This window comes from Juglans regia, chromosome 6 (genome assembly GCF_001411555.2).
Source record: "Juglans regia cultivar Chandler chromosome 6, Walnut 2.0, whole genome shotgun sequence".
NCBI lineage: Eukaryota > Viridiplantae > Streptophyta > Magnoliopsida > Fagales > Juglandaceae > Juglans > Juglans regia.
The window spans coordinates 38,585,149-38,612,126 of record NC_049906.1 but is presented as its reverse complement, the minus strand read 5'-3'; the positions used below and the strand labels follow the sequence as shown (position 1 = coordinate 38,612,126).

The window sequence follows — 26,978 nt, the reverse complement described above, 5'->3', positions numbered from 1 at the left end:
TCTAGTGTTGCTTGCTGTCTACATAGTGACAATGAGTAAACCGACCTTGGGTGTGCATTCTACTCTTAAGTTTAACTATATGCTTTCTAAGTGTGAGTAGACGTGCCTTAATGATTTTTGATAAGTTAGAATGCATGTAAATCTCAAAACAGTGGCTGTTTGGTCCACTTAGGGTTGCTGACAGCAACACGTTTTTTATGCATTTCAAGGAATACATGAGTTTTTGGTAAAAACAGATGCCAACATGCTCAAATGTGACTTTTTAGAGTCATTTGGGGTTGTTAACAGTAACCCCTTTTAAAACTTTAGAGAGTATTGATAAATCTTTAAACAACTATGCATGTGATGTCTTGGGTATGCACATGGTTTAAAACATTTTCCTTCCTAGTCACTAGCTGCTGTGTGTGTATCATACGACAGTGAAGTAATCAATCATGACGTGTCAATATGCAAGAAAACATGGCTTACTGAATGATTGATCATATATATGCTTTATATGCTGAAATTTCTACCTTTGATAAAAATCTGGTTTTGAGTTACACAACTATATTTACAACATTTTACATGCAGTGAGTGGGTTTCATGCATGTGCTTTAAGTGTGTCCCTTACCTCTAAGTATGTTAAGCATGAAGATCCATGACTTTATTAACTGTGTGATGTTGCTGTGCTGTTGTCAGGCTCCTGAAAGCATGTGTTTTGTGTGTGCCATGCCTATTATGTCAAGGTAGTATGTATATGAATCTCTCATGCATGTTTCTAAGCCTCTATACATGTAGTACTAGGTAGGGGTAGGGTTCTGAGGGCTGTCTAGGTTGCTGGCAGCAACCTAGATTCTTAGTGCTTCTAAAAGTTGGGTATTTCTTACCCTTTCTAACCCAAGGTGGATTTGGAAGAAATCCTTGGCTGCTTTGACAGCAGCTATGCCCTGTAAAGTCACTAAGATGTGAGTCCTAAGTCTAACTTCCATAATATAACATTGGGGGATTTTCTAATGCTTAGGATGGCTACTTTGGAACATGGAAGCAACTGAGCTCATCTGAGTTGAGTTCAAATCTAAGTCTAACCCAACATCCAAACACACAACTCTCAAATGATTAAACATCACTCAACTCAAGACCTCTTTACACATGGGACCCACAACCTTTTTCAACTTAATACCTCTTTACACGCGGGACCCACAACCTTTTTCAATTTTTCATAAATACATCTAAACTCATCTTAACATCCAAACACATCTAAACTCATCTTAGGTGGGCTTCACAAAACTCACTCCACAATCTCAACTCATTATTATTCATAAATAACTCAACTCATCTCAGTTCAACTCAACATCCAAACGCAACCTTAATATAATGTATGGAAGACAAATCCTTACTAATATTATTGCAGAGTTTATGATGAGGACATCTACTATTAATGTTTTTTATCTATTTTATTAATGTCTTATCTATTTTGTTTAGGGTTTGTATTACCCTACTATTTAAGGACATCTTCTATTATTGTTATTTTATTAATGTGTTATTTGTTTTATTTAGGGTTGTATTGCCCTACTATTTAAGGACTTGTAAGAAACATTGGAACAGTAGGTTTTGAATTAAGAATTGAGCGCCACAGCCACCTCCTTCCAACCCCTCTCTTTGCTTTCTTCTTCTTCCTTTCTTCTCTTCTGGTTTCCTTTTCTTCTCTATTTCCTATTATTTTGCTTCTATTTCTTGTTCTCACTTCTATCCTACATCATATTTGGTAGCAAGAGCCAGTCGCTATTGTTTTCTCAAACACTAGAGTAACCTTTGATCCCCAATTTTTGTTCATCAGTTTCGCCAACCCAAAGACCTCTCTCTTCTCTGTGCTCGAGCTGCAACCAGCAACGACACCAGACCCACACCACTACCGTCACCAGCTCATCGACGTCCGACCACAAGCCCATGCCGATAAGCCTCTACGAGCTTCTTCCCCTCCCTCCGACTTCCTTCCCGTCGTTACCCAGTTCTATATTTTTTCCCTGTGATTTTTGGTCCTTGCCGAGTCGGCAGTGACCTTCAACCACAGCTCAGCTCCCCTTCGAGACAGACCTCACCGAAACTACCAAACCAGAGACAGACTGTGCCAGAAACACGAAATCTCAGCTCTGATCCTTCTCCCTCCAGCAGACGTCTCTCCCTCTTTCGGTTTCTCCTCTCACGCACGAGTTTATTTTTTCTCCCAATGCAAAAACACCCAGAGACAGCAAGTTCGAAAAAAAAAATAGCAGCAGAAGAAGTTTTAAGAAAAGTGCAAACCTTGTGTAGATTGTTTTCAACCAAATGTCCAGAAAGAAAGCTAGCCTCGAATTCTCAGTGAACAAAAAGGGAGTCATCGTATCCTATCTCTCTTTGGTTTTTATACTAACTGTTCATTTTAAAAGGGTATCAATTGTTTTCTATGTGTTGTTGTCATCTGTAGTAATTTTATTCAAAACCCCTCTGAATGAACCCCTTGAATTCCTTGGCTGAATTAGTCTCCATGGATAATTTTACCCCACATTTGCTACTGTCCAATTTATTCAACACTTAAATTTTATTTTGCTTCACATTTCTTGTATTCCCATTCTCTCATTTTCTTATTTTTTCTCTCTCCTAAAATTTTTCTCTCAGTACAAGCTCCTCTTTTTTTCTGTTCCATCTTCTTTTCCTGAAGATTGGGGGTGATTCGTTAATGGCTTTAGCTCCCCTTGAAGCCTAACGTATCATGGTGCATTAGTTTAGTTTTCATTCGATAGGTTGCTACCCATGAAGTGCATCAGTATTGAGTCTAAAGTGTTTGAGGTGGCTGGGGTTGGGAGGTACGTAAACATTACAGAGAAGGGATGGAAAGTTGTAAAAAATTTGAGTTTGGGGTTAGGGACAGTACGTTGGTTCTCTAATGCGTTGGAAGAGTGCTTGTTGTTAGAAGGTAAGGGATTCTACACTGCTTATCGGGATGGGGACAGGGGATACATTGCTCAAAGGTGTTGTAACTCCAGGGGAGAATATATGGCGTTGGTGGAGTATGGTGGGGGGGGGACGTCGAAATTTCATCTTCATCCCAGGTGACAAGGACAGAATGGGCTGGAGAAAATTAGTGGAGGTGCTGAAGGAGGGCAGCAGTGGTGGTGCTTCAAGGCGGTCGTTACCATTAACGACGACTCAAAACTCAAGCTTTCCTTCGTATAGAGACATTTTGCAGGGGGCAGAGAGTTGGTGAGGACTAGAGACGGGAATAGTGCTGAGAAAGTAGACCTGTTGAAGTCAGGACCCGTCACTTCTTTGAGGAATGCTCAGTTGCGGGATGGAGGTGGCAGAGTAGTTGCTGGGATGAAAGAGGAAAATCTGCTGCAAGTGTTGTGCGAAATGGAGACGCAGCTGGGAGAGCTGACTTATAGGGTGGAATACTTAAAACGCTGCGTTGAAATTAATGAGAGGGAGGGATCGAGTCTAGGCCAGGGGAGGAAAAACTTAGACCAGCCGAGTGAGCCCAGAGGGAAGGCAACGTCCGTGGGCTGCGATGGGCCTCAGCCCACTAAGGCCCAACAGAACGTTGGAGCCTTCTGGAGGAAGAAAAGCCCCCGTTCCCTGATGGAGGACGATGGCCCATCAGGGGATGGGGCCGAGCCACCACCGGCGGTGAAGGGTCGGGCGACCCCGTCGGAAGTTGCCGTGACGCCGATGGATGGCTCGTCGTCGGAAAATGCAGTCTCGGAGCATGGAGGAGGATTTTCTGCTGCCTCGAATGAACACGAAGACCCAAACAGTACACAGACCATAACGATGGAAACCATCGACGCACAGACAACGTCGCCGAAGCCATTGGCGACGTCTGCGAGTAGTGAAAAGGCGGGAAGCTTCACCTTAGAGGAAGGAGAAATTTCGGGACAAAAAGGATCGACTGTGGGTGAGCCCTCGCCTTCTAAACAGACACAGATAGTGTCGACTGTAGTGGAGGAGGCCATGGGTGGGTCAAACGAGGGGTTTTTGGGGCCGGAAGTGGAGAAAATGGTCACATCCTTGGCGGGAGGAGACTCTGTCGATGGACAGGAGATGGGTACTGACTGTTTGGCTCTGGTTATGGACTCCGTGGGTAGTGAGGAAGAGAATATGGGAAGCCCATCACCCCTACAGATGCTCCCACAGCTAATAGCTCCTCAGGCATCAGATTGGGTACTAAAAAAAGTAAAGGAGCTTCATGGTTGGGTAGGAATTTCCTGTGATGGGTATGAAGACCAATTCATGGCCCTTCTAATAGCCATGGAAGCTGGTAGATCCACGGTAACGAAGTCAGCTGTTAAAAAAGAGAGAGAGCTGAAACGGTTGCAATGCTCCATTAACTATGATAATAAGGAGGGCGCTTCGGGCAGAGATAGAACAAAAGGGAGGGACGCTTCTTCTGTTAATGAAGCCTAAAATAATGTCCTGGAATGTGAGAGGGATCAATGAAGTGAACAAAAGGCTATATATTAGATCCCTCCTCCGAAGTTGGAAAGTAGACATTGTTTGCCTACAAGAAACTAAGTTGGAAGTTATTTCTCTTCGCATCATTAGGAGCTTGTGGAGCTGTGTGCAAGTGGGATGGCATTACTTACCGTCCAATGGAGCTTCCGAGGGTATATTAGTTATGTGGGACAAAAGAGTGGTGGAAAATAGGGAAAATTTCTTGGGGGACTATGTGGTGGCATGTTCGTTTATGAATGTCATCGATGGCTATCAGTGGGCTTTTGCAGGCGTTTATGGGCCTAATCTTGATCGGTCTCGAAGCTTACTTTGGGATGAGTTGGCCGGTATTAGCAGCTTTTGGGACTTACCTTGGTGTATTGGAGGTGATTTTAATGTAACCCGTTTTCCGAGTGAGAGATCGGGTGGAGGGGGCTACAACCAACCTATGGTAGATTTTTCTAACTTCATTTCTGAGCAGAATTTACAAGATTTACCTCTTGCAGGCGGTTCCTTCACTTGGTCTAACAACCGAGATCTTCCATCTTGGTCAAGGATAGACAGATTTTTAATTTCAACGGATTGGGAGGCACACTACCCGGAGCTTATTCAGAAGAGACTACCCAGGTTGTGTTCATATCATTTCCCTATTCTGTTGAATTGTGGGGGCATTAGAAGTGGTCCAAGGCACTTCAAATTTGAGAACATGTGGTTGAAGTCAGAGGGGTTTCTGGACAGAATAAGACAATGGTGGTCTTCTTACCACTTCCATGGAACTGCTAGTTACAAAATGGCTTGCAAATTAAAGTCGTTGAAAAAAGACTTAAAGGAGTGGAATATACAAGAGTTCGGTAATGTGGAAAGCCAGAAATCGGTTCTAATGGAGGAGCTTAAGGCTTTGGAAGGTGTGGAAGAGGTGAGGATTTCTCTGAAATCGAGCGGGCCCGCAAATCCCAAGTGGTTGCGGACATTGAACGGCTATCTCTATTGGAAGAAATATCATGGCGTCAGAAATCATGGGTGTTATGGTTGAAGGAAGGGGATAGAAGCACCAAGTTCTTTCACCAAGTGGCCAATTCACATAGGCGGAACAATGCGATAGATACCTTATTGATAGACGGGGTGGTCTCATCCAACCATTCCGAGATCTCAAACCACATTGTTCAGTTTTATGATACATTGCTTTCGGAACAATTTGAGTGGAGGCCGAGACTTGACGGGATGGCCTTTGATGTTCTTGACCCACAAGTTGCGGAACGACTTGAAAGGCCTTTTGAAGAGCTAGAGATCCGGTCGGTGATCAAGGGTATGGCGGGTGATAAAGCTCCAGGTCCGGATGGTTTTTCCATGGCTTTTTTTCAGACGTGTTGGGATGTGCTTAAAGATGATATCATGGGGGTTTTTCAGGAATTTCATGGAAGCGGGCGGTTCGAGAAAAGTCTTAATGCTACTCTCTTAGTTCTCATTCCCAAAAAGCCAGGCGTGGAAGAAGTGAAAGATTTCCGCCCCATTAGTTTGGTGAGTGGTATGTACAAAATTCTATCTAAAGTATTGGCAAACAGACTGAGTAAGGTGATGGAAAGATTGATTTCGAAGCCTCAAAATGCATTTGTTCAAGGTAGGCAAATCCTTGATTCGGTACTGATAGCCAATGAATGTTTGGATAGTCGAGTTAAATCCGGAGAGCCTGGAATCCTTTGTAAGTTAGACATGGAGAAAGCTTATGATCACGTCAATTGGAGTTTCTTAATTTATATGTTGGAGAGATGTGGCTTTGGTTCTAAATGGTGTTCTTGGATCCTTCATTGTATTTCCACAGCATGCTTTTCAGTATTGGTGAATGGGATGTCCAAAGGTTTTTTTAAAAGCTCCCGAGGTTTGCGACAAGGAGACCCCCTTTCTCCTCTTCTATTTGTTTTTGTGATGGAAGCGTTCAGCAAGATGATTGGAGGGGCAGTAGAGGGAGGGTTCATATCAGGATTCTCAGTAGGAGAGACAAGTTCAGGGTCACTTAACATTTCCCACCTATTGTTTGCTGACGATACTCTAATCTTTTGTGAAGCCAGACATGAGCAAATTCGAGCTGTAAGAGCTCTTCTATTATGCTTTGAAGCTGTGTCAGGTTTGAAGGTGAATTTGGCTAAATCAGAGATAGTGCCAGTGGGACATGTACCCAATGTGGAAAGTCTGGCGTCCATCCTGGAGTGCAAGATATCTCAGTTGCCTATGAAATATCTCGGTCTTCCGTTGGGGGCAGCATTCAAATCGAAAGCTATTTGGGATGAAATAATAGAAAAAATGGAAAGGAAACTAGCTGAGTGGAAGAGGATGTACTTATCTAAAGGGGGCCGGTTAACTCTCATAAAAAGTACTCTTTCTAACTTACCAACATACTTCCTTTCACTATTCCCACTTCCCGCCAAGGTGGCTCATCGCATGGAGAAAATTCAACGTGATTTCTTGTGGGGAGGGATCAAGGAAGAGTTTAAATATCACTTGGTGAAATGGGCTACAATTTGCTCCCCCATTAAGGAAGGAGGTTTAGGTATACGGAATTTGAGAGAATTTAACCAAGCCTTGCTTGGCAAATGGTTATGGAGATACCACCATGAACGGGAGGCCTTCTGGCGAACCGTCATTGCCTTGAAGCACGGGGAATCATGGGGAGGGTGGTGTTCCAATGAGGTGAGTGGTCCCCACGGAGTAGGGCTTTGGAAACATATCAAAAGAGGATGAGACATCTATGCAGCACACACTTGCTTCAAAGTCGGCAACGGTGTTAAGGTAAAATTTTGGCATGACTTATGGTGTGGTGATCGGGCACTCAAGGATGTATAACCAGGAGTCTACAGCTTAGCAAGACGGAAAGATGCATCCATTGCTGATCTACTTAGCTTTACAAATGGCTCCTTCCAATGGAACCTTACTTTCAATAGAAATGCACAAGATTGGGAGATGGATGACATTTGTCGGCCTTTTTTGACCTTGTGTACTCCACTCGGATGTCGAGGGAAGAAGAAGACAAGTTATATTGGCGTCCCTCTAAGAAAGGAGTTTTCACGGCCCGCTCGTTTTATCATTCCTTACATGTGCACAACTCAGTCCCGTTCTCATGGAAGAGCATCTGGAAGACGAAGGCACCTCTAAAGGCAGCCTTTTTTGTTTGGACTGCCACGTGGGGAAAGATTCTTACCATAGATAACCTGAGGAAACGCGGCATCATAGTTATGAATTGGTGTTATATGTGTAAGAAGAGTGGTGAGTCCGCAGACCATCTCTTACTACATTGTGAGATTGTCAGGTCCTTATGGTCCGAGGTCTTAGCACGGGTGGGGTTAGCATGGGTGATGCCAGAAAAGGTAAGTGAGTTTTTAGCCTCTTGGAGAGGTATTAGGGGCAACTCTCAAATTGCCTACATATGGAAGATGCTACCTATTTGTCTACGGTGGTGCATTTGGGGGGAGCGGAACGCAAGATGCTTTGAAGATCAAGAGAGATCAATGGAAGAGCTTAGAACTTTGTTTTTTAATACTTTACTCCATTGGTCAATTGTAATTGATTTTCAGGGCAGGTCTTTTCACGATTTCCTTGTATCCCTAAGCTAGACTTAAATTGCTCATGTAAATGTCCCGTATACTTGGGCATCCTTTGTATCACTTTTGATCAATAAAATTTTGTTTACCGATCAAAAAAAAAAATATTCCGTACCATTGCTTGCCATTTTCATTAATTTTCCAAAAAAAAAAATCAATCCTACGTGATTGGATTTTCTTGATTGGTATTTGACCTTTGCCTTGTTATTTTAAATATCAATATTATTTGTTTGTCTCATTTGGATTTACTTAATCCCCAAAAAAAAATTATTTTGCTCAGTTGATATTTTTCATGACTTGCACTTATTGTTCATTGATCTCTTCATTGCACTTCAATTAGCTGTTGTTGCATTGCATGCAATTGCGTAGTGGTCGTCTTGTCACCTCTAGCTCCAGTACCTTTACCATGGATCCTTCCCAATTTGATGCCCTCACCCGACAATTAGCTCAACTAGCCACTAACCTGCAACATGTACAAATTCAATTAGCGGTTGTCCAAACTGAGATAGCTGCTACTCGTGAGGAGAACAGGGACCTAGCTGCTAGGTTGAACAATTTTGAGGAACCCCTTTATTCGTCTGGCAACTCTGAAGCGTCCCATAATAGACATTATCGTCGTCAACGAGGTGATCGACAACATGTTAGACATGATCGTGGGGATAGGGATTATGATCATGAGTGAGAACGAGACCATTACTGTCAGGGTACTCAATCTCCTACTCGCCATGAAGAGCGCTTATTCAGAAACATTAAGCTAGAGGCCCCTACTTTTGACAGTTGCCTAGATCCTCAAGTTTTTACTCAATGGATTAGGGATATGGACCGTTTCTTTACCTGGTATAGAGTCCTTGAGGATCAGAGAGTTCAATTTGCTAGTCTGAAATTAACTGGCACTGCCCAACTTTTTTGGGAAAGTGTAGAGGATCTCCTTGAGAGGCGTCATGCGCCTTCTGTTGGCAGTTGGGAAGAAATGAAACGTCGTCTTTAAGAGAAGTACTTGCCCCAATCTTCCAGGGGTAATTTTGCTAGACCAATGGAATGCCCTTACACATGGCAATCGGCCAGTGACTGAGTATGTCACTCAATTTGATGAATTCCAAATGAGATGTCATATTGTTGAGGATGAGGCCATGACTTTGAGTAGGTTTAGACAAGGCCTAAAAGATGATCTTAGGCGTGAGCTTGTCCTTCGGGATGTCGCTACACTTGACCACGCTTACTCTTTAGTCCGAGACTATGAGTTGGTTATGAGGACTTCGTATGGAAGGCGTGGTGACAACCGCCCTCCCATCACCCCAGCGCCCACTCTTTCCTCTAAGTCTCTCTTAGGGCCTCCACCATCTAATGTTTCCCCCGCATGGGAAAATAAGGGTAAAGGTCCTGAAATTCCCAGGACTTCCTCCCGTTTGCAGTGCTTCAAATGTAAGGGTTTTGGCCACATTTCTTCCAATTTTCCTAGTCGAACCCTAGTCATTGAGGAACATAAGGGTATAGTTGATGAACCGTTAGAAGATCAAGTCTATGAGCCTAAGCTTGAGGAGTTTGATGATTTAGGTGATGATGAGGATACCTTCTTAGGTTGTATCCAAACCCTTCCTATGGATCTAGGTTCTGTACCCCTTGCTCCGAACACACCCCAATTAAGTGTTGTACATTGTACCCTTACCCAACCTAAAGGTGCTGATGATTGGCGTCATCATGCCATCTTTCATACTTATGTCAAAATCAATGATAAGGGTTGTAAAATCATTGTGGATGGTGGGAGTTGCATTAAGGCGGTTTCTATGGCTATTGTGTCCCATCTTGGGTTGCAACCAGTGCCTCACCCTCAGCCTTATAGTGTCTCTTGGGTTGATACTTCTTCTATAGTTGTGAAAGAGCGTTGTCTGGTGCCTATCCAGTTCCTAGAATATAAGGATCGTATATGGTGTGACGTCATTCCTATGGATGTTGGTCATGTCATTCTTGGAAGGCCTTGGTTATTCGACTTAGATGTGACCATCCATGGTCGATCCAATTCATGTACCTTTTGTGTTTAATGGAAGAAGATTCATCTTAACTCTTTACCCCCAAAACCTGTTGGCTCACAGCAAACAAAGAAAATTGTGGAACGAAAAGGGCTAAATATTATTAACTCTATGGAGTTTGAGCGTACACTCGTGGGTGCTTCTGTTGTGTTTGTTGTGGTTGTTATGGAGGTTCCGTTGGAGTCTCCAATAGTGGCCCCTGATGAGGCCCAATCATTTTTTTAGAAGTTTCGGGATGTCTTCCCTGAAGACCTCCCTGACCACTTACCCCCTCTACGAGATATTCAACATGCCATTGATCTTGTCCCAGGAGCGTCCCTTCCAAACTTGTCTCATTATAGGATGAATCCCACTGAGCATGCTGAGCTCCAAAGGCAAGTGGGTGAACTTCTTCACAAAGGCTTTATCCGTGAGAGTTTAAGTCCTTGTGCAGTTCCTGCCCTTTTGACTCCTAAGAAAGATGGTTCTTGGAGGATGTGCGTTGATGATAGTCATGCCATTAATAGGATCACAGTGCCATTAATAGGATCACTGCTGAGGTGTAAAAATTTAGCTTCATGTATTTTCAAGCTTCATTGGGTTTTTCATGGTTTGTTCTTTTGTTAACGTTATCGGTTGTGTTGTAATGTATGAAAACCAATGTGTTCTTCTTCTTTGGCCTTATTTCAGGTGGCGGAGCGCTCTTCTTTGGAGGACTTTTTTCACAACAGCAGTAGTTGCCATAGTTCTGAGAGCTTTCATACAATACTGTAACACTGGAAAATGTGGGCTATTTGGCGAAGGAGGTCTTATAATGTATGATGTCAGTTCTGCCAAGACAACATATAGTGGCTCAGATATATTAGCAGTAATTTTCCTAGGAACTATTGGAGGCATTCTTGGAAGCATATATAACTATTTTGTGGACAAGGTCCTTCGTACTTATAGCATCATCAACGAGTATGTTCTCCTTTTCAGTTATGTATGTTGGCTATTTTTTACTCATATAAGAAATACAAATAGTTGGTAACATGAAACCGTAGTTGGTAAAATGAAAGCACCGCAAGCCATTTATACTTATCATCAACGTCCTTTTTACTTGTTTTGATAAACCATGTAACCATGCCAATCCCACTGGTGTGGTCAAAGTTGACCACATGCTTTATCATAAAATACTGGATACGGAACAATGGCAATCAGTTAACCTGTTTTAGTCAGATGATTTTCTTCTCATACCAATTCTTACCACCCACTCGTTCCCTTGATGCTGCAGAAGAGGTGCTGCTTTCAAGATCTTACTGGTTATCATCATCTCCTGCTTGACATCATGTTGTTCTTTTGGCTTGCCATGGTTTGCAAAGTGCATCGCTTGCCCCACCGATCTAACAGTGAGCTGTCCCACTGTTGGTGAGTCTGGAAACTATAAAAGCTTCCAATGCTCATCTGGATACTACAATGACCTTGCCTCCCTCTTTCTAAACACTAATGATGATGCTATCCGCAACCTATTCAGCACTAGTACCACAAAAGAATTTCATATTTCCAGTCTTTTCATCTTCTTTGGTGCTGTATACTGCCTGGGAATTATCACTTATGGCATTGCTATTCCCTCGGGTCTCTTTATCCCTGTCATACTAGCCGGAGCCTGCTATGGACGTCTTGTTGGGAGATTGTTTGAATCAATGTCTACGCTTGACACGGGTCTCTTTGCCCTTCTTGGAGCTGCCTCCTTTCTTGGTGGCACCATGAGAATGACTGTTTCCCTGTGTATTATATTGCTTGAGCTCACCAATGACTTACAATTGCTTCCTCTCGTGATGTTGGTTCTCCTAATCTCTAAAACCGTGGCTGATAACTTCAACAAGGGTGTCTATGACCAAATACTGAAAATAAAGGGACTGCCTTACATGGAAGCCCATGCAGAACCTTACATGAGGCATTTGGTTGCACGTGATGTTATTACTGGCCCTTTGGTCACCTTTTCTGGCATCGAAAAGGTAGGAAATATATTGCATGCTTTGAAAACAACAGGGCATAATGGGTTTCCTGTTATTGATGAACCACCTCTCTCGGGGCCACCCGAATTGTGTGGAATTGTTTTGAGGTCTCATTTGCTAGTTTTGCTGAAACGAAAGAATTTTTCGAGGGATAGGGTGGTTACTGGAGATGATATCTTGCAAAGATTTGCTGCATTTGATTTTGCCAAGGCAGGGTCCGGGAAGGGAATCAAACTAGAGGATCTAGATATTGAAGAGGAAGAGATGGAGATGTATGTTGATCTTCATCCTATTACCAATTCATCCCCATACACAGTGGTTGAGACAATGTCACTAGCCAAAGCTGCAATTCTCTTTCGGCAACTTGGTCTCAGGCACATGTGTGTAGTCCCGAAGAGCCAAGGGGTAAGCTCTCTCTCTCTCTCTCTCTCTCTCAATGATTAGTGTGTCTTAGATGAAGATATATTCAGTGAATCTCCAAGTTATTTGACACCTTTATTCTTGGAGAAATTGCTGCATTTTATTTTTCTAGAAATAGGAGGAGATTATGTGCAATCTATTTGTTTTATTCTCCTTTTAGAACTAAGAGGACAACTTTGTCCCCTGCCATACTCTTTTGGTCGGCCCTTTTGATTTTGTAAGTTGCACAATAGCTCCAGTTACCCTTGGAAATACTGCAATGAATTTGTGAGCATAATTTTTACGTGACTTTGTTGACGCATTGCAGAGGCCTCCAATTGTTGGAATTCTGACTCGGCATGACTTCATGCCAGAGCACATTTTGGGACTCAATCCTCATGTGATGCCTGATAAGTAGAGCAGCTGAATGTTGATTAAGGGGTCATCTCTTATATTATAGTGTTCCGTTCTATGGTTGTGGGTGATCAAGTTGGTGTTTGGACTCATGGAATTGAGATTTTTACTTTTAACAGTAATTGAAAGCAAACTTGCTGAGCCATACAGATATCACAGGCAAATTTGAGTCTTCCAATCGACGAGAACAATGTATATGACCACATTATAGAGACCATTCTATATGCTGTTGGTGGATAAATACACGTAAGTGGAGCCCTTTGTAATACAACAAGAAATGATATAATTCACATGCAACTGTTTTTAGAGATTTTCGAGTCAGTGTTCCTGTGCTGATACTCTAATATATTTCCTTTTGTTAATTAAATTATTCGTTGGTATCTGCATTCCTCCAAATAATCGCTCTCCTGTCCTGCGAGAGTAAAAGTTCACGATTTGTCCGGCTGATTTTTTTGTTGTTTTTGCAAAGACCCAAACCAAGTTTGAAAAACGGAATTGTGATGTGTAGCATTCCCATTTGCTTCGTTGTAACGTATGACTTTCTTCGGTGGGGTAATGACTACTGTCCCCTGATATATATGAATCATACGTGTCAGCAAGTATTCCTCCCAGTAGCACTAATCAGTTGTCCAAGATAAACTTGATCTATCCTACAGTCCAAGATTAACTATGATTCAAGTCAATTGGCTATACATGATAAACATTTTTTTTACAAGTAAAAATATTATGAGAAAAAATATTTACAACTATGAATTGTACAACCGTCACGTAATCGCTTTGAAAAAAGTGAACAAAACATGGGACTTACGTGAAAAAAATTAATTTTTTAATAGTAGAACTCACTCTTTTTCAAAGCGATTACACGATGTTTATGTACTTCACAATTGTATGTAGAATTACTCAAATATTATATATATATATATATATCAATAGGAGTAACCAAGTACACTGGACGTATATGTAATATAGACAAATAATACTGCAGTTGTTTGCAGAATTTCCAGATGAGAAGATTAAAAGGTGTGCATTTGTTTCTTCTGATCCAGAGCCGAGTGGCCTCATTTGTTTTCGCAGAAGAGATGAGATTAAAATTAAAAGTTGAATAAAATATTATTAAAATATACTTTTTTAATATTATTTTTATTTTGAAATTTGAAAAAATTGAATTTTTTATTTTATTTGTATGTGAATTTAATAAAATTGTAATGATAAAATGAGATGAGTTGAGAGCAGTTATGAAAACAAATGTGGTTATTGAAGAAAAGGATACTGCAAAAGAGTGAATCAAATTTGAATCCAAGAGCAGCAATGGCACCTGTGCAATCCAAGAGGAAGGCTATGCAGGCTACAACAACAAGGCTAATAAACAGAATTTGGGGGGGTACTATTCAAATTACTCACCAGACAATTTACTAGAAGAAATTACTTGTAATTTGAAAGATGAGGAGTAAGTTGAGGAGAAAGAGGAAAATGAAGATAATGATTGTGAAGAGGATAAGCTATTAATCTCAGATGGAACTCAGAAACCTATTACAATCTCAAGAACAACTAGATTATGCTCTATGAATAAAAAAATAAGCTGGAATGGGAAGCCATTTGGGAAAACATCAACTGGTGAATTGTGTTATGAAAACGCCATTGTTCACGGTGATGCAATTGCTGTAGGGGTTGCTGTTGTAATGGAAGAAAATGAATCGTATGACCTTCCCATGATCTATTTTGTTGAGTACATGCTTCAAGCAGCAGATGGAAGCAAAATGTTCCATGGAAGAATTTTGCAGCGAGTGTTGGAGTTTACAAAACCATATAGAAGGTCTGGAGTTAAAAGCTCAAGAAGCCAAACAGAAACAAAAGGCTTACGTTCATGGAACAGGTAGTTAAGTTAGTTATCCAACTATGAGTATTAGTGGTCCAGATGGCAAGTTGTAAATAGTCATTGTATCTATATAAACAAACTGATTGTATAGCATATTTTTTCACTTGATCAATAATGAGAAGTACTGATTGCATTCTCCTTCTATAGTTTCTCTGTTTTTCTATTTTTTACAGCGAGCTCTCAGTCTGTTATCGGCAATGCTGCTAATGATAGGGAGGTATCTCTGACAAATGAGTGCATTACCTTGGGATTGGAGGATGTTAAACAGACAGTTGTTGTAGATGTTCGCTTAGTGCCGTGGGGTCATCAACGTAGGAAGGATAATGCTAATGCTGATAAAACTGATAAGAGCACAACCAGAAGAGAGGAAGAGAAAAGGGTTGCCACTTGAATATTACTGTAAAAGCTTGTATTATCCTGGTAAAGGTGCTTTCATTACTCTTCCCTCTGAATTTATGGGTCTTGGGTCAGGCTTTTGCCACTCTTGCAAAATAAAAAGAAGCGCATAAGGACAAGGAGACTTTTAAACTAAATTCATCTCAGACTGGTTTCGTGTACAGGGGAACTGAGTACTTTGTTCATGATTATATCAATGTCAGCCCCCATGACTTTGTGGTGGAAAGTCTGGAGCATCTGACTTCCAAGAGTGGAAGGAAAGTGGGTTTGAAACCTTATGTTGTGTGCAAGTGTTGGAGATTATTGTCACAAATGAAATTGCTCAGTTTGGACTGAAAAACATTCTCAATCCATCTCATCATTACAACTTTCACAAATTTTCACATAAAATATAATAACAATTCAACTTTTATAAATCCCAAAACAATAATAATATTAAAAAATAATATTCTAACGATATTTTATTCAACTTTCATCTTATCCCAACTCACTATCCAAACCTAACCTAAAAGAGTTGAAAAAAATTCTACACAGGTTAAACCGTTAAAAGTTAGAAGACATTTCAGACCAGAAGACATTTCAGTCGAGAAGGCATACAGCTCTGACATTCAGGAAGTAAGAGCTCCTTTAAGAAAATCATGTTATTCTAAGTGCATGGCATAGCTCTTTGGGCTTTCTTTTTGTAGATACTTTGATTTTCTTGGTGATAATGTTCAGCGAATTCAACTGCATTTCCACCTTTGATTTCTTGTATAACCTTTCTTTGAAGGTTTTTTCATGGTTCAAATTGTCAGGTCTACTTCAGGGAAGAAACACATGCTATGGTTGCTCTAGATATAGAAGATAAATGTGAAATCAGAAAGAAGAATGATGTTCCGGCATGCAATGCTCCCACTATTTTCCAACACGTTTTCTTCTGTAATATATGTATGATCCTTCTATAGGTTCCCTCAAGCAGGTTCCCGGTCTTCTCCTCTCCTGTCTTGTATCTTAATTTCAAGTTTGATCAACCCATGGAAACAACGTTAAACCATTTTAGGATTTTCAAAACTAACTTCTGCAATTATAGACCATTTACTGGAAGTACAAAAAAATTTACTTTATTGGAGTATAAATTTTCTGTCTTTCTTGGGGCGTTAAACCATTTTAACTACCAGTTCGCTGGTTGAAAAAACACAAGCACAAGCAGATTGGAAATGCTGTACCTCCTTTGGCATTTGCCCTAGGAGGAAAACTCAAGGAAGCTATGGACAGTAAGAGCTCTACATAGTATCAGCAATGTTTCATTGTCTTTTGGATTGAAGAATGCACGCAACAAATAGAGCTTTGTCCCAAAGGATGGACATAAAAGTTTGTGAATAATTCTGCCTAATTCAGTGGCTTTTCCCTTGAAAGAAGTATTGTCTAATTTCAGTGTTTGTCCACAATAATAATCCATTCGCACTTGCTAATGTTGCCCGTACAATCGAGTGGCTTATTATCTGAAACGAGGGGCGACAAAGCATTATTTACCGACTTGAATTATCAGGATTATTATCATTATTGTTGTTGTTACTTTGTGTTACAAAGCCCACTTCCATTCGCACTTGTTAATATCCGTCGTAGCCAAATGGCATTCCTCTGATAAACTAGATCTACTAAAGAAAAGAACTGGTTGGATATTGTTAAACAGAAGCCTGGTGGTACAAGTTACCAAAACAATAAAGGCATCATACTCTACTCTTTACAAAAATGCGCAGGTAAAATATTAAATACCGTGTTGCAATATGAAAACAACAAATATAAGTCATTGTTAAATTACTAGATCTACTTGTGACTCGAATTTGGCATTAAATTGCAAGCGTTTGCTACACGTGATTTACATGGCTGACACACGAGATGGGCCCCTGCCAGTGCCACTGTGTCCAAGGAAGGTGTAACATAGCTCGAGGGAATGCTTCTCGAGAGGTTTGGTCCGGTGTACTAATTCGTGCGCCTGATTGTTTGCGCCAACAAAAAGACTGACCCCATTTTATAACAGCATGGACTGATGAATAAGAACGGACTGTTGAACTGTTTAACAGCATGGACTAAAGCATTTCTCTTTAAACAAGTGGAAAGAAAGGAGAGGCAGTTGTAAATTGGACTCTTGTACAAAATAAGGTTGAGGGTTCTACAAAATACATAGTAGACTTGTAAATGGGACTCTTGTACTAAGAGAATGCATAATTTAGATTAGTAATACAAACCTAGTTAATAACACACAACTAGCTTCCTATCACTAATAAATATACACGGCTCTATTCTAAACAGGTTATTAACAGCTGAGCTTCTTCTCGGGAGGCAAGTCCTTACAAGAATGAACTGCATTGCACTTAAAGATTCAAGTGCACAACTCCACATTGGCAGAGTTGGTTACTTCACCAATCACCGCTGACGGAACTTAGTCCGAACTGTTACCACCCCAGGCCTCAACTCGTCAAAATGATATCTGCAAGAAAACATTACTGATCGTTTACTTTTAAAAAAGAAAATAAAAGAGAATAAAGAAACTCAACCACACCATTTCAAACTAGAGCATTTAAATAGTTTGAACCTGTTTTCATTAAGGTAGCTTCTCACGGCTGTTGGAATTGCAGCATGTCCTTTGCTATGATTTCCTATACCTGCAGGAGTAATTAGTGTCAGTCCTGCACTGTAATCCATTCTGGAGTACACATTTCAAACTTCCCCTACGAAGTCTGAACAAGGCGTGAAGCATTTGAATCTTCATTTCATTGGGCAGTGGTTCAACATTACAGGCCTTATTAATCACAATACACTTGATCTTCATCAAATTCAATGCAGGCACTTAAAAGTTTCTAGTATCGTAGTTCATCAAATTTAATGCAGGCACTAATTAGTGATCTCAGATATTCTATGAATAATAATGAAAAAATAATGATAGAATATTGAATAGTAGTGAATAATAATGAATAGTAGTGAAAAGTAATAATAAGAATACTCCACTACTCAAACTAGTCCTAAGTAATGTTTAGTTGGACACGCAGCTTTCAAAAAGAATAAAAATGCTAGGGTAACGAAAAGAAGATAGCTAAATAGCTCCTTTTTATGTAACTAGGTGTATGTTGTTTGTATACCTCCTGTGTACTTGGCTATGCCTATTTACTTTTAAAAAATTATTGTCTTACTTATCAAAAAAAAAAAAAAAAAAAGATAGCTAAATAGTGTTGCCACCCTTTCGACCCTTTTGTAAGTATCTCAATCACAATAATGAACCCGTAAATTTAAACAATGCACAGATCTGGACACACATGCATGTGCACGACAGCAAAATATCAAATGGAAACTTTACATACAGCACAGATAGGTATATTAGAATATGTTTACAGTGAGTTTTATAAACCTACTTACCTGTTATGACTTGTAATGATGCCGGCCTCTGCCTTGATAACACCTGCCGTATATCTAAATCTTCTGTGTCCAGGCAGTTAAATGACTCATGTGATGAGGAACATACAATTCCACTCTCCATATCGACCCTGTTTGGAGATACTGAATGATTTGGCTGCGCTTGGGTTTCAATCTGCTGAAGACGCTCTTGCAAGGCTCGAATTGCTTCTGATGCATGAAGACCGTGCAGGTCCAATTTCCATATATTTTTCTTGCTATTCCTGATGCTAAAAATTTCCTTGGCTGCCTTAGCATTGAGCCTTTCAGCAGCCAACCATTCTTCATGAGCCTTCATAGAGTGGTGTTGGGCCGAAAGATGATCACCTCTTAGAAAGGCATTTGTGCTTGCCCTCGAGTGCTGGGATGCTGATCTGTTCGTTGGAAACAAGGAAAATTCAATGTCTATTATTAAAGACCATAATATATTCATGAAATCCTACATATCAGTCAGTGCCTTTTTTACTTCCCTTGATAAGTAATACACCCGTCAGAGGCAATAACAACCAAGGGTACAACAATTCTAAAATGCATTTCAGACTGAAGAAAATTGCGTTTAGATGTAGGCAAAGATTGATGACTTTGTCTGACTCAATGTAATAGAAGTTTGCAAACCATATTACATCGTAACAAACTAAGTTGCAATCATCGGTAATTTTTCTTTTTAATCTACATAGACTGAATAACTACGTTTTCTATCGACTAGAGGTACTGTAGTTTATAGCACTAATCAAAGGAATCACAATCAGGATAAATTGATTCCTACTAAGTTAAAACAGACCGATGCCGCAATCATCATCAATCGAAGCATAAAATTAATTAAAATAACTACGAAAAACATTTGTTTCAACAAAATCCATCACAAGCAATAACAACAGGGATTTTGGGATATAAATTTTTTTTTTTAAAGGCTTATCCTGAAAAAGAAAAAAGCCATCATCCTGATCATGCAAACACATGCCGTCACAATCACATGTACCTTATCATCTTCAATGCATCTTTTCTGTGGATCAAGTAGATATCGTCTTTTTCCCACTCGGGTTCAACAGGTACAGACTTCAGACGCTCCAAAATCAGTTTAGTGTCATCAGATAGCTTTTCTCCAAAAGAAAAGTTTTGATCTTCCGATTCGTGGCTGTTGTACTGAAGAGAGTCCTCAAGCGTAGAGCTCCGGTCGGCGAGGCTCGTGGTGTTTCCCAAAGAATCATTTTGATCTCTCTTCGCGCCACATAATTCGTTAGAGGTATAATTTGTTTCCGCAACTACGGTTGGCTCATCCTCAAGGGTTTCGTTAATGGGAAACATTGCTTTCAAAAAAGTGGAGGCACTATCCACGTTATCATCCGCAGCTGCCAAGACATCCTCAACCAAACTATTGTCAGCCCACTGGTGGAGCTCTTTGAGCTTCTGGACGGCTAAAACACGGTCATCTTGCTGGACGAAATTATTGCTAGAATCACCGACTGTTGTAGCTGTTTTTTTGCGGTTCCCATTATCTGGAGAAGGAATGAGTAGTGACGAGAATTGCATAATATTTGTCGGATCAGGAGTGGTAAGAGAGCTTCCTATGGGTGGGAATGGATCCTCCTCCGGAATATGAGGCTCAAGTGTTTGTTTTTGTCGGTGCTTGAGGTCAAAGGCGGCCCAACCGGGGGATTTACTTTTTCCCCGCGACATCTTAGCAACACCAAGACCTGGCAAACAAATGGAAATTCCCTTCTTCAATTACATCTTAGAATCCGAAGAACAGAACGAATCTCTCGGGAGACAAATAAAAACATGAATAATAAAAAATAAAGGGTGCCGTGGCATGGATGATTACGGTAACAATTACCGTTTTGCTGGTTTTGATCTTATTCTTTCTGGTCTTTTTCGGCGGGCGTTATTCGGGAAGATAAGCGCCGCAATGGTTGTAACCAAGGCATCGACCGATGGAACGACTATCAACCTTGTTTTGCTGCACGTCCAGATCTTCCGAAATTACATGGCATACATGCTCCCACGAACTGATTCTGAATCTTTTTTCGGATTTAGAAATATTTTATCTTATTATTATAATTTTTTAAAATTTTAATACAAAATATCATAAATAATTTATTTTTTTAAATTTCAATTCAATTTTTTAAATTTTAAAATAATAATAATATTAAAAATAATATTTTAATAATTTTATTTTCAATTTTTATCTTTTATCTAAAATAATTTCATCTCATCTCTAAATCCAAACAACCTTTATGCATATAATCATTTTTTCTAGGCCCAATTTGAATACAAAAAGACATCTAACTCATATCATTTAATTATTATAATTTTTTCAAAAATTTATACAAAATATAATAAATAATTTAACTTTTTTAAAATCTTAAAATAATAATAATAATAACATATAATATTATATCCAAACCTCACCTAAAACAAAGATGGGAGAGAGATTTCTCTAAAAAAACATAAGACGATAATGGTCTATTTAGGTAGGGGCTAACATGCCGGTTCAGTCGGTTTGAAAACCAAATTAGTATATTATCTTGAACATTGCAAGGGTGAGATCTAGCCTTCCTTATGAACAATATCTTGGACTCCCCTTTCTAATAGGCAGGTCAAGATACAAATCTTTCAAGTCTATCCTGGACAAAGTCAGACAAAGGTTAAGCAGCCATCGAGTCAAATTGTTATCACAAGCTGGAAAAGAAATCTTCTTAAAAGCAGTGGTGCAGGCTTTGCCAACTTATAGCATGGGGGTTTTAAACTACCTTGGTCCCTTCTGAAAGATATAAACAAGGTAATGAGAAATTTCTAGTGGGGTCAGGTTGAAGAGGAAAGGAAAATCCATTGGATATCTTGGAAGACTATGGGAAAATCGAAAGCAACTGGTGGCATGGGTTTCAGAGAATTACATAGCTTCAACCTTGCAATGCTGGAAAAACAAGATTGGAAGCTACTGCATCATCCTCAAGTTCTAGCTTCTCAAGTATTGAAAGCTAAATACTTTCCCCACAGTGAAATTTTTCAGCCAAACTAGGAAGCAGGCATTCATTCATCTGGAGAAGTATAATGGATGCTAGAAAACTTGTTAAAAGGGGCACCAGGTGGAGAGTAGGAAATGGTGAAGCTATTAAAATCTGGGAGGATAAATGGGTTCAAAACTTCCATATGCTAAAATTATGAGTCCAGTGAGGGTACTAAGTCCTGAGGCTTCTGTTAGTGTCTTAATTGATCCTGGCACAAAACAATGGAAGACTAGTATGGTGGAGGATCTATTTTTACCTAAAGAAGCTACTTTGATCAAGCAGATCCCTATTAGCTATAAGAATAGCCCCGACAAACTAATTTGGTTAGGTACTACTCAGGGGTCTTTCTCTGTGAGGAGTGCCTACCACTTGCATATGGACTTTATGGAATCTGTGAGGGGCTAGGCTTCTAGTAGCTCTAATGATGAGAGGTTTTGGTCGAACTTGTAGAACCTTCAGATCACTCTTGCTGACAAACTGTTCCTGTGGAGAGCCAGCCATGAGGGACTGCCTACCAACCAAAATCTTTTTAAGAAGAAGATTATGGAAAAGCCTTTCTGCCCTATATGCCACCTGGAAGAGGAGAGTGTCATTCATGCCATTTGGAATTGCCCTACTTCTCAGGATGTATGGCACCAATGCTCAAGGAAACTTCAAAAATGTTCCTCCCCCAAACCTACAATCAAGAATCTCATAACAGAGCTGGAAGATTCAGGAGGCAAGGAACTGGTTGAAGAGTTTGTTGTGGTGGCTAGAAGAGTTTGGTTGTGGAGAAATCATTTCATTTTCCAACAAGAGTTTAGATGTCCCAACTCAGTAGCTAAACTGGCTAAGGAAATTCTAAATGAATTGAACTCTAGCCCTATTAATGAGTCAGTTCAACAAATTTATGTGCAGCATAGGAACTCATCATGGAGCCCACACCCTGAAAACATATATACACTCAACTGGGATGCTATGGGACTGGAATGGGAGGGTTGTGGAAACTTCAAGGAAATATAGACCCCTCCTAACCCTTTGTTGGCAAAGGCTATGGGAGCTATGGAAGCCTCTTGTTTTGGTCTACAACTGGGAATCAAAAGGATCATCCTTGAAGGCGACTCCAAGATAGTCATCTCAGCCACTGTTTTTAATCTCGTACTGTACCGGCCGGTATGGCTGGTATTTGCCTTACCAGCCGCTGGGCTGGTACAGTTACCATATACGTTTCTTATCGACCCAAATATCGGTCGTACCAGCCTCAATTTTGGCCTGTATCGGCCTATATTTCGGCCTATACTGATCGATATTTCGGCCTTCAATTTTTTTTTTTTTTTTCAAACTACAAGCTTATTTTTTTTGTCTCCAATTCAGACTAGGCTATTTATAATTTATATATATGTATTTATATATAATCTATTCATATATAGACTATTATTTTAGAATATAATTTATATATAATTTATTCAAATATCGACTATCCCGAAACAGTACTAGTATTGAAATATTTCGTTTCAGTGTCTTGACCGGTACTGCTTCCGGTACGATATTCAAAACATTGATCTCAACAATCAACAACAGAAAGGAGAACTGGTCAGCTACGGGTATGCTCATTGAAGATATCAAGATTCAGTTGAATAGCTATGAAAAGTGGTCAGTTTCACATGTTAGGAGGGAAGGAAATCAAGCTGCTCATAAGCTTGCTAGGGATGCTTTGTTACATTCCATCTCTTCTATTGATATGAGAATTATTCTCCATTGTATTCATGATTGTTTCTGAAGGTCTATAAATGGAATTCTTCTTTCAAAAAAAAAAAAAATTGAAAAACAAATCAGTATATACACCACTTCTGAAAATTTAAAAATCAATATCAAACCATTTTACTATCGAAATTGGAATTTTTTATTTTTCCGATTTAGGTCTGGTCTAATTCGATTTTTTTTATTTTACAAATTATCTATATTAGTAATAAAAGAATTCTTATCATCAACCACTATTCACCACCTCACATCTCATGAAAAATACTTCCATACCCTATGAAAAACATCCATACACCTTATGAAAAAGCTAGAGGTGTGGAGTGTGAGAGTGAATAGTAGTTGATGCACAGTAAATCTCTTAGTAATAATATAATATTTACATATACTAAATTATTAGTCTATTTATATTATAGTATAAATATATTATTTTATAATAATTAACACATATTAGTATAGTATTGAATTTAATTATATCCTATATAAGTTCTAGAATTTTTATATGAGTATATATGATCAAATGTGTAAAACAATATTTACAAAAATAATATATTATATATATTAGAATTTAGGAAAATAATAGTATGACTCCCAAATGTGCCCCCTCATGTATTTTTAATTTTTTTTAATTGTTAAGAAAATGACTATTAGTTAATATGTATTTTTTTTCTTAATGATTAAGGATGTTTTAAAAAACATGTTTAAAAGGGAAAAAAAAAATTATTTGGCCCGATGTGCATACTTGGGGTGCACATTTAGTGTGCACCATAGCATTGTCCTATAATTTAGAGTTAATTACACTTTGTCCCCTCAAACTTTCACTCAATTCACAATGTGCCTCCGAAACTAATAATTACATCAAAGTGAACCCGCTTACTTTTAAAACTTACCAATCCCCCCCTTTCGTCTACCAGCAGCATCAAATGTAAAGGAAATTCACTGTAAAAATATAATTTTCATATAATTTATTATCATTGATCATATAAAATATAAAATAATATATGCTATCAATTAATAATAAATCATAAATCATTAACCAATCATAAATCATTAACCATATATAAAATTATTTGATACCTAAATTGCAAGCAAATATGAATAATCTATGTACACAATGAAATTATTTGATATTCATTAACCATATATAAATTAATAAAAAAAAGTTATTTAAATTACTAAATTAAAATTAAGTGAATTATTAATGTGGATTATGTAACTAACTCATTAAAAAAATATTTTACTATAATTATATTTATGATGTTGATAGCTAGTACTTACTAACTTAAACTTTACTCTTTAGTATGCATAATTATTAATAATATCATATATTTTATATATGATTAATGATTTATTATTAATTGATAACATATATTATTTTATATTTTATATAGTCAATGATAATAAATTAGATAAAAATTACATCTTTGTAGTGAATGTTATTCACATGAGCAGTACATTCAGTGAATTTTCATTACATTTGACGCTGCTGGTAAACGGAATGGGAGGATTGGTAAGTTTTTAAAGTAAACGGGTCCACTTTAATACAATTATTAGTTTCTAAAATACATTGTCAATTGAGTGAAAGTTCAAGGAGGTAAAGTGTAATTAACCCTATAATTTATTATGTCAAATATGTATTTATCATTGATATATATATATATATATCTATAATTTGAGCGAGCCCCTGAAATAATTGGAGTGCTCATAAATAATGTAGAAGTGCTCGAAATGATCTCTCAAGTTCTCAACCAAGTGTCCTCACGAACTCCTTATTCCTACCAATACCACATCATTGCAAGGAGAATCAAAAACTCACTTTTCGCCCAACCAGGCACAAATCTTTATCACCACATATACTACATTCACCAGCGGCAAACTGGGAGACCAACCTCATTTGAGGAACTCATCTCTCCTTGGCCGAGCTTGTGGAACACGAAAAGATACATCATTTCAATCACAGCCACCTCTCTCTCAATTCCAAGACTTGTGGCAGAAAACTAGTGACACTTTCTTTTCCCTTTTATTCTCCTCGTCGGCCTCTTTTTTCACTCACTTTCTGAGTCTGAAAACTCAAAACTTCTTTCTCTCTCTCTCTTTCTCTTTCTCTTTTGTTTGTTCTAACTTCCTCTTTAGAAAATGAACTATACTTCTCTAAAATTTAAACTCACACACATTTAGACACTTGAGGTCATTATCAAATTGTTCAAGGTAAGTGTCTTCTTTGACGATGCTTACAATGTATACTTATTATAGTACACTATGTGCATTTAGCTTACGTAATTGAGAAAGGATCTTGTCATCTCGTTAGCTCATACAAAGATTATTCATGCGATTTCATGGTTTTATCCCACTTTATGTTTTGGGATGATTATCCTATATATATTATACGTGTATTTTTTGATAAATCTTTATAAGGTTATATTTCGATTTTGTGACAATGTTTTAAAGGGGATGTTGGTTGTTTTAACAAAAATGAGTGTGTGTGTGTCTCATTATCCCAACTCGAGATGGGGTATTATCTCGATGGTGCTCCTTTGGTCACTTAAAAGTATGTAATAATTGAGTGACATATTTTAGGTTGACGCTGGGTGATCAAGGACTGAGACAAGATAGTAACGCTCTCGGGTTGAAATCGTTGCCTCTCTGTTGACGGAGGCTAGATGACGTTTTGGAAGGACAGGTATGCAAAGCCAAGCGTTGCTTATATCGAAGTCATATGCACGATCCGCAATGTGGCAAAGAGAGTCAAGGTGTGTGCACAACCCTTATAGGAGAGGTCATGGTGCATACATTAAAAAGAATGGATGGTTTAATATGTTTATTAAGGAATGAGGCCTTGGATCCTCAATGGTTTGGTTAATTGAATAGCCTGGGTCCTCGGTGGATTTGGTTAATGGGAGGAGATGGGTCCTCAGTTGCTTGGGTTTGTTGAAAGCCTTAGGTTCTTGGACTTATGAACTTTCATTTTTTTAATGTTGAGCATTGGGATACTTGGAAATGTTATTGTGTTGAAGTTATTTTATTTATGATTGCTAGGGACTGATATGAACCCGTGGGAATGAAATCCCTTAAACCTATAATCAATTTGAAAACTTACCCAAGAAAGCCAAAATCAAGTCAATGGATGGAGAATCTAGACCTGATGAGAACTCATTTCAATAACCTAGATTATATTAAAATCTAAACTCGTGGAAGAACCTGTCTCAAGAACCAACCCATCTTGAATGTTGGACTCTTGCTAAACACGTTCCAAGTAGATTGTATCAATTTTTGCATTACCTCATCCTTGATCTTCTTGGCCCTTGAACTTGTAATTAGCCCATATGGAACTTGCAAAATATCTTTAAGACTAGGCTCACCTTGGTTCCCATCAAGGACTTTCATGACTTGACTTGAACACGATACTTATGTTTCTAACTATTTCAAGGTTTAAAAATTATGAATAGTAATTTCTCGATATCCTCGCTTCTTTTTAATATAAAAGCATGCATGTGATTATTAATTCATGTTGTTCAGGATGCTGCATATCCTTGAAGCGAAATACCGTTTGCTTGGTTCTCCCATCTCAACAAGCATGCATCTTTGCTCAGATTACCTTATGTTTCTCTCTTTGCATAATTACTGTCATTGCATACATTATGTGATTTGTCATGGCTTATACTTAATGAGATTTCTTG

The 26,978-nt window shown here is 38.9% G+C and overlaps 2 protein-coding genes across 6 annotated transcripts in view; one reads left to right on the top strand and one right to left on the bottom strand.

Annotated features, from left to right (window-relative positions):
• LOC108982434 (chloride channel protein CLC-c-like) overlaps nt 1-13,217 on the top strand; it is a 31,973-nt gene extending 18,756 nt beyond the window's left edge. For all 5 annotated transcript variants that reach the window (XM_018953825.2, XM_018953808.2, XM_018953811.2 and 2 more), the window contains 3 exons: nt 10,736-11,005; nt 11,319-12,447; nt 12,770-13,217. In XM_018953825.2, the coding sequence (XP_018809370.1) occupies nt 10,736-11,005; nt 11,319-12,447; nt 12,770-12,859 (1,489 nt within the window). In that variant the 3' untranslated portion in view covers nt 12,860-13,217. The remainder of the gene's footprint in view (nt 1-10,735; nt 11,006-11,318; nt 12,448-12,769) is intronic.
• Nucleotides 13,218-17,218: 4,001 nt separating this feature from the next.
• On the bottom strand, nt 17,219-20,561 carry LOC108982423. The gene is made up of 5 exons (XM_018953802.2): nt 20,391-20,561; nt 19,536-20,250; nt 18,521-18,930; nt 17,703-17,772; nt 17,219-17,597 (listed from the first exon to the last, which is right to left on the bottom strand). Exons 2-5 carry the CDS (start codon nt 20,231-20,233, stop codon nt 17,534-17,536), a joined length of 1,242 nt encoding a protein of 413 aa, XP_018809347.1. The 5' UTR covers nt 20,234-20,250; nt 20,391-20,561; the 3' UTR covers nt 17,219-17,533.
• Between the last annotated feature and the right edge of the window lie 6,417 nt (nt 20,562-26,978).

What these genes read in the sequence shown, in the direction of transcription:
- LOC108982423 (XM_018953802.2), bottom strand. Translation starts at nt 20,233, where the DNA reads ATGTCGCGGGGAAAAAGTAAATCCCCCGGTTGGGCCGCCTTTGACCTC. An exon ending in ATCATTACAAGTCATAACAG is followed by an intron (nt 17,773 to 18,520) that starts GTAAGTAGGTTT and finishes TTACTCCTGCAG; the next exon opens with GTATAGGAAATCATAGCAAA. An exon ending in AGCTACCTTAATGAAAACAG is followed by an intron (nt 17,598 to 17,702) that starts GTTCAAACTATT and finishes GTTTTCTTGCAG; the next exon opens with ATATCATTTTGACGAGTTGA.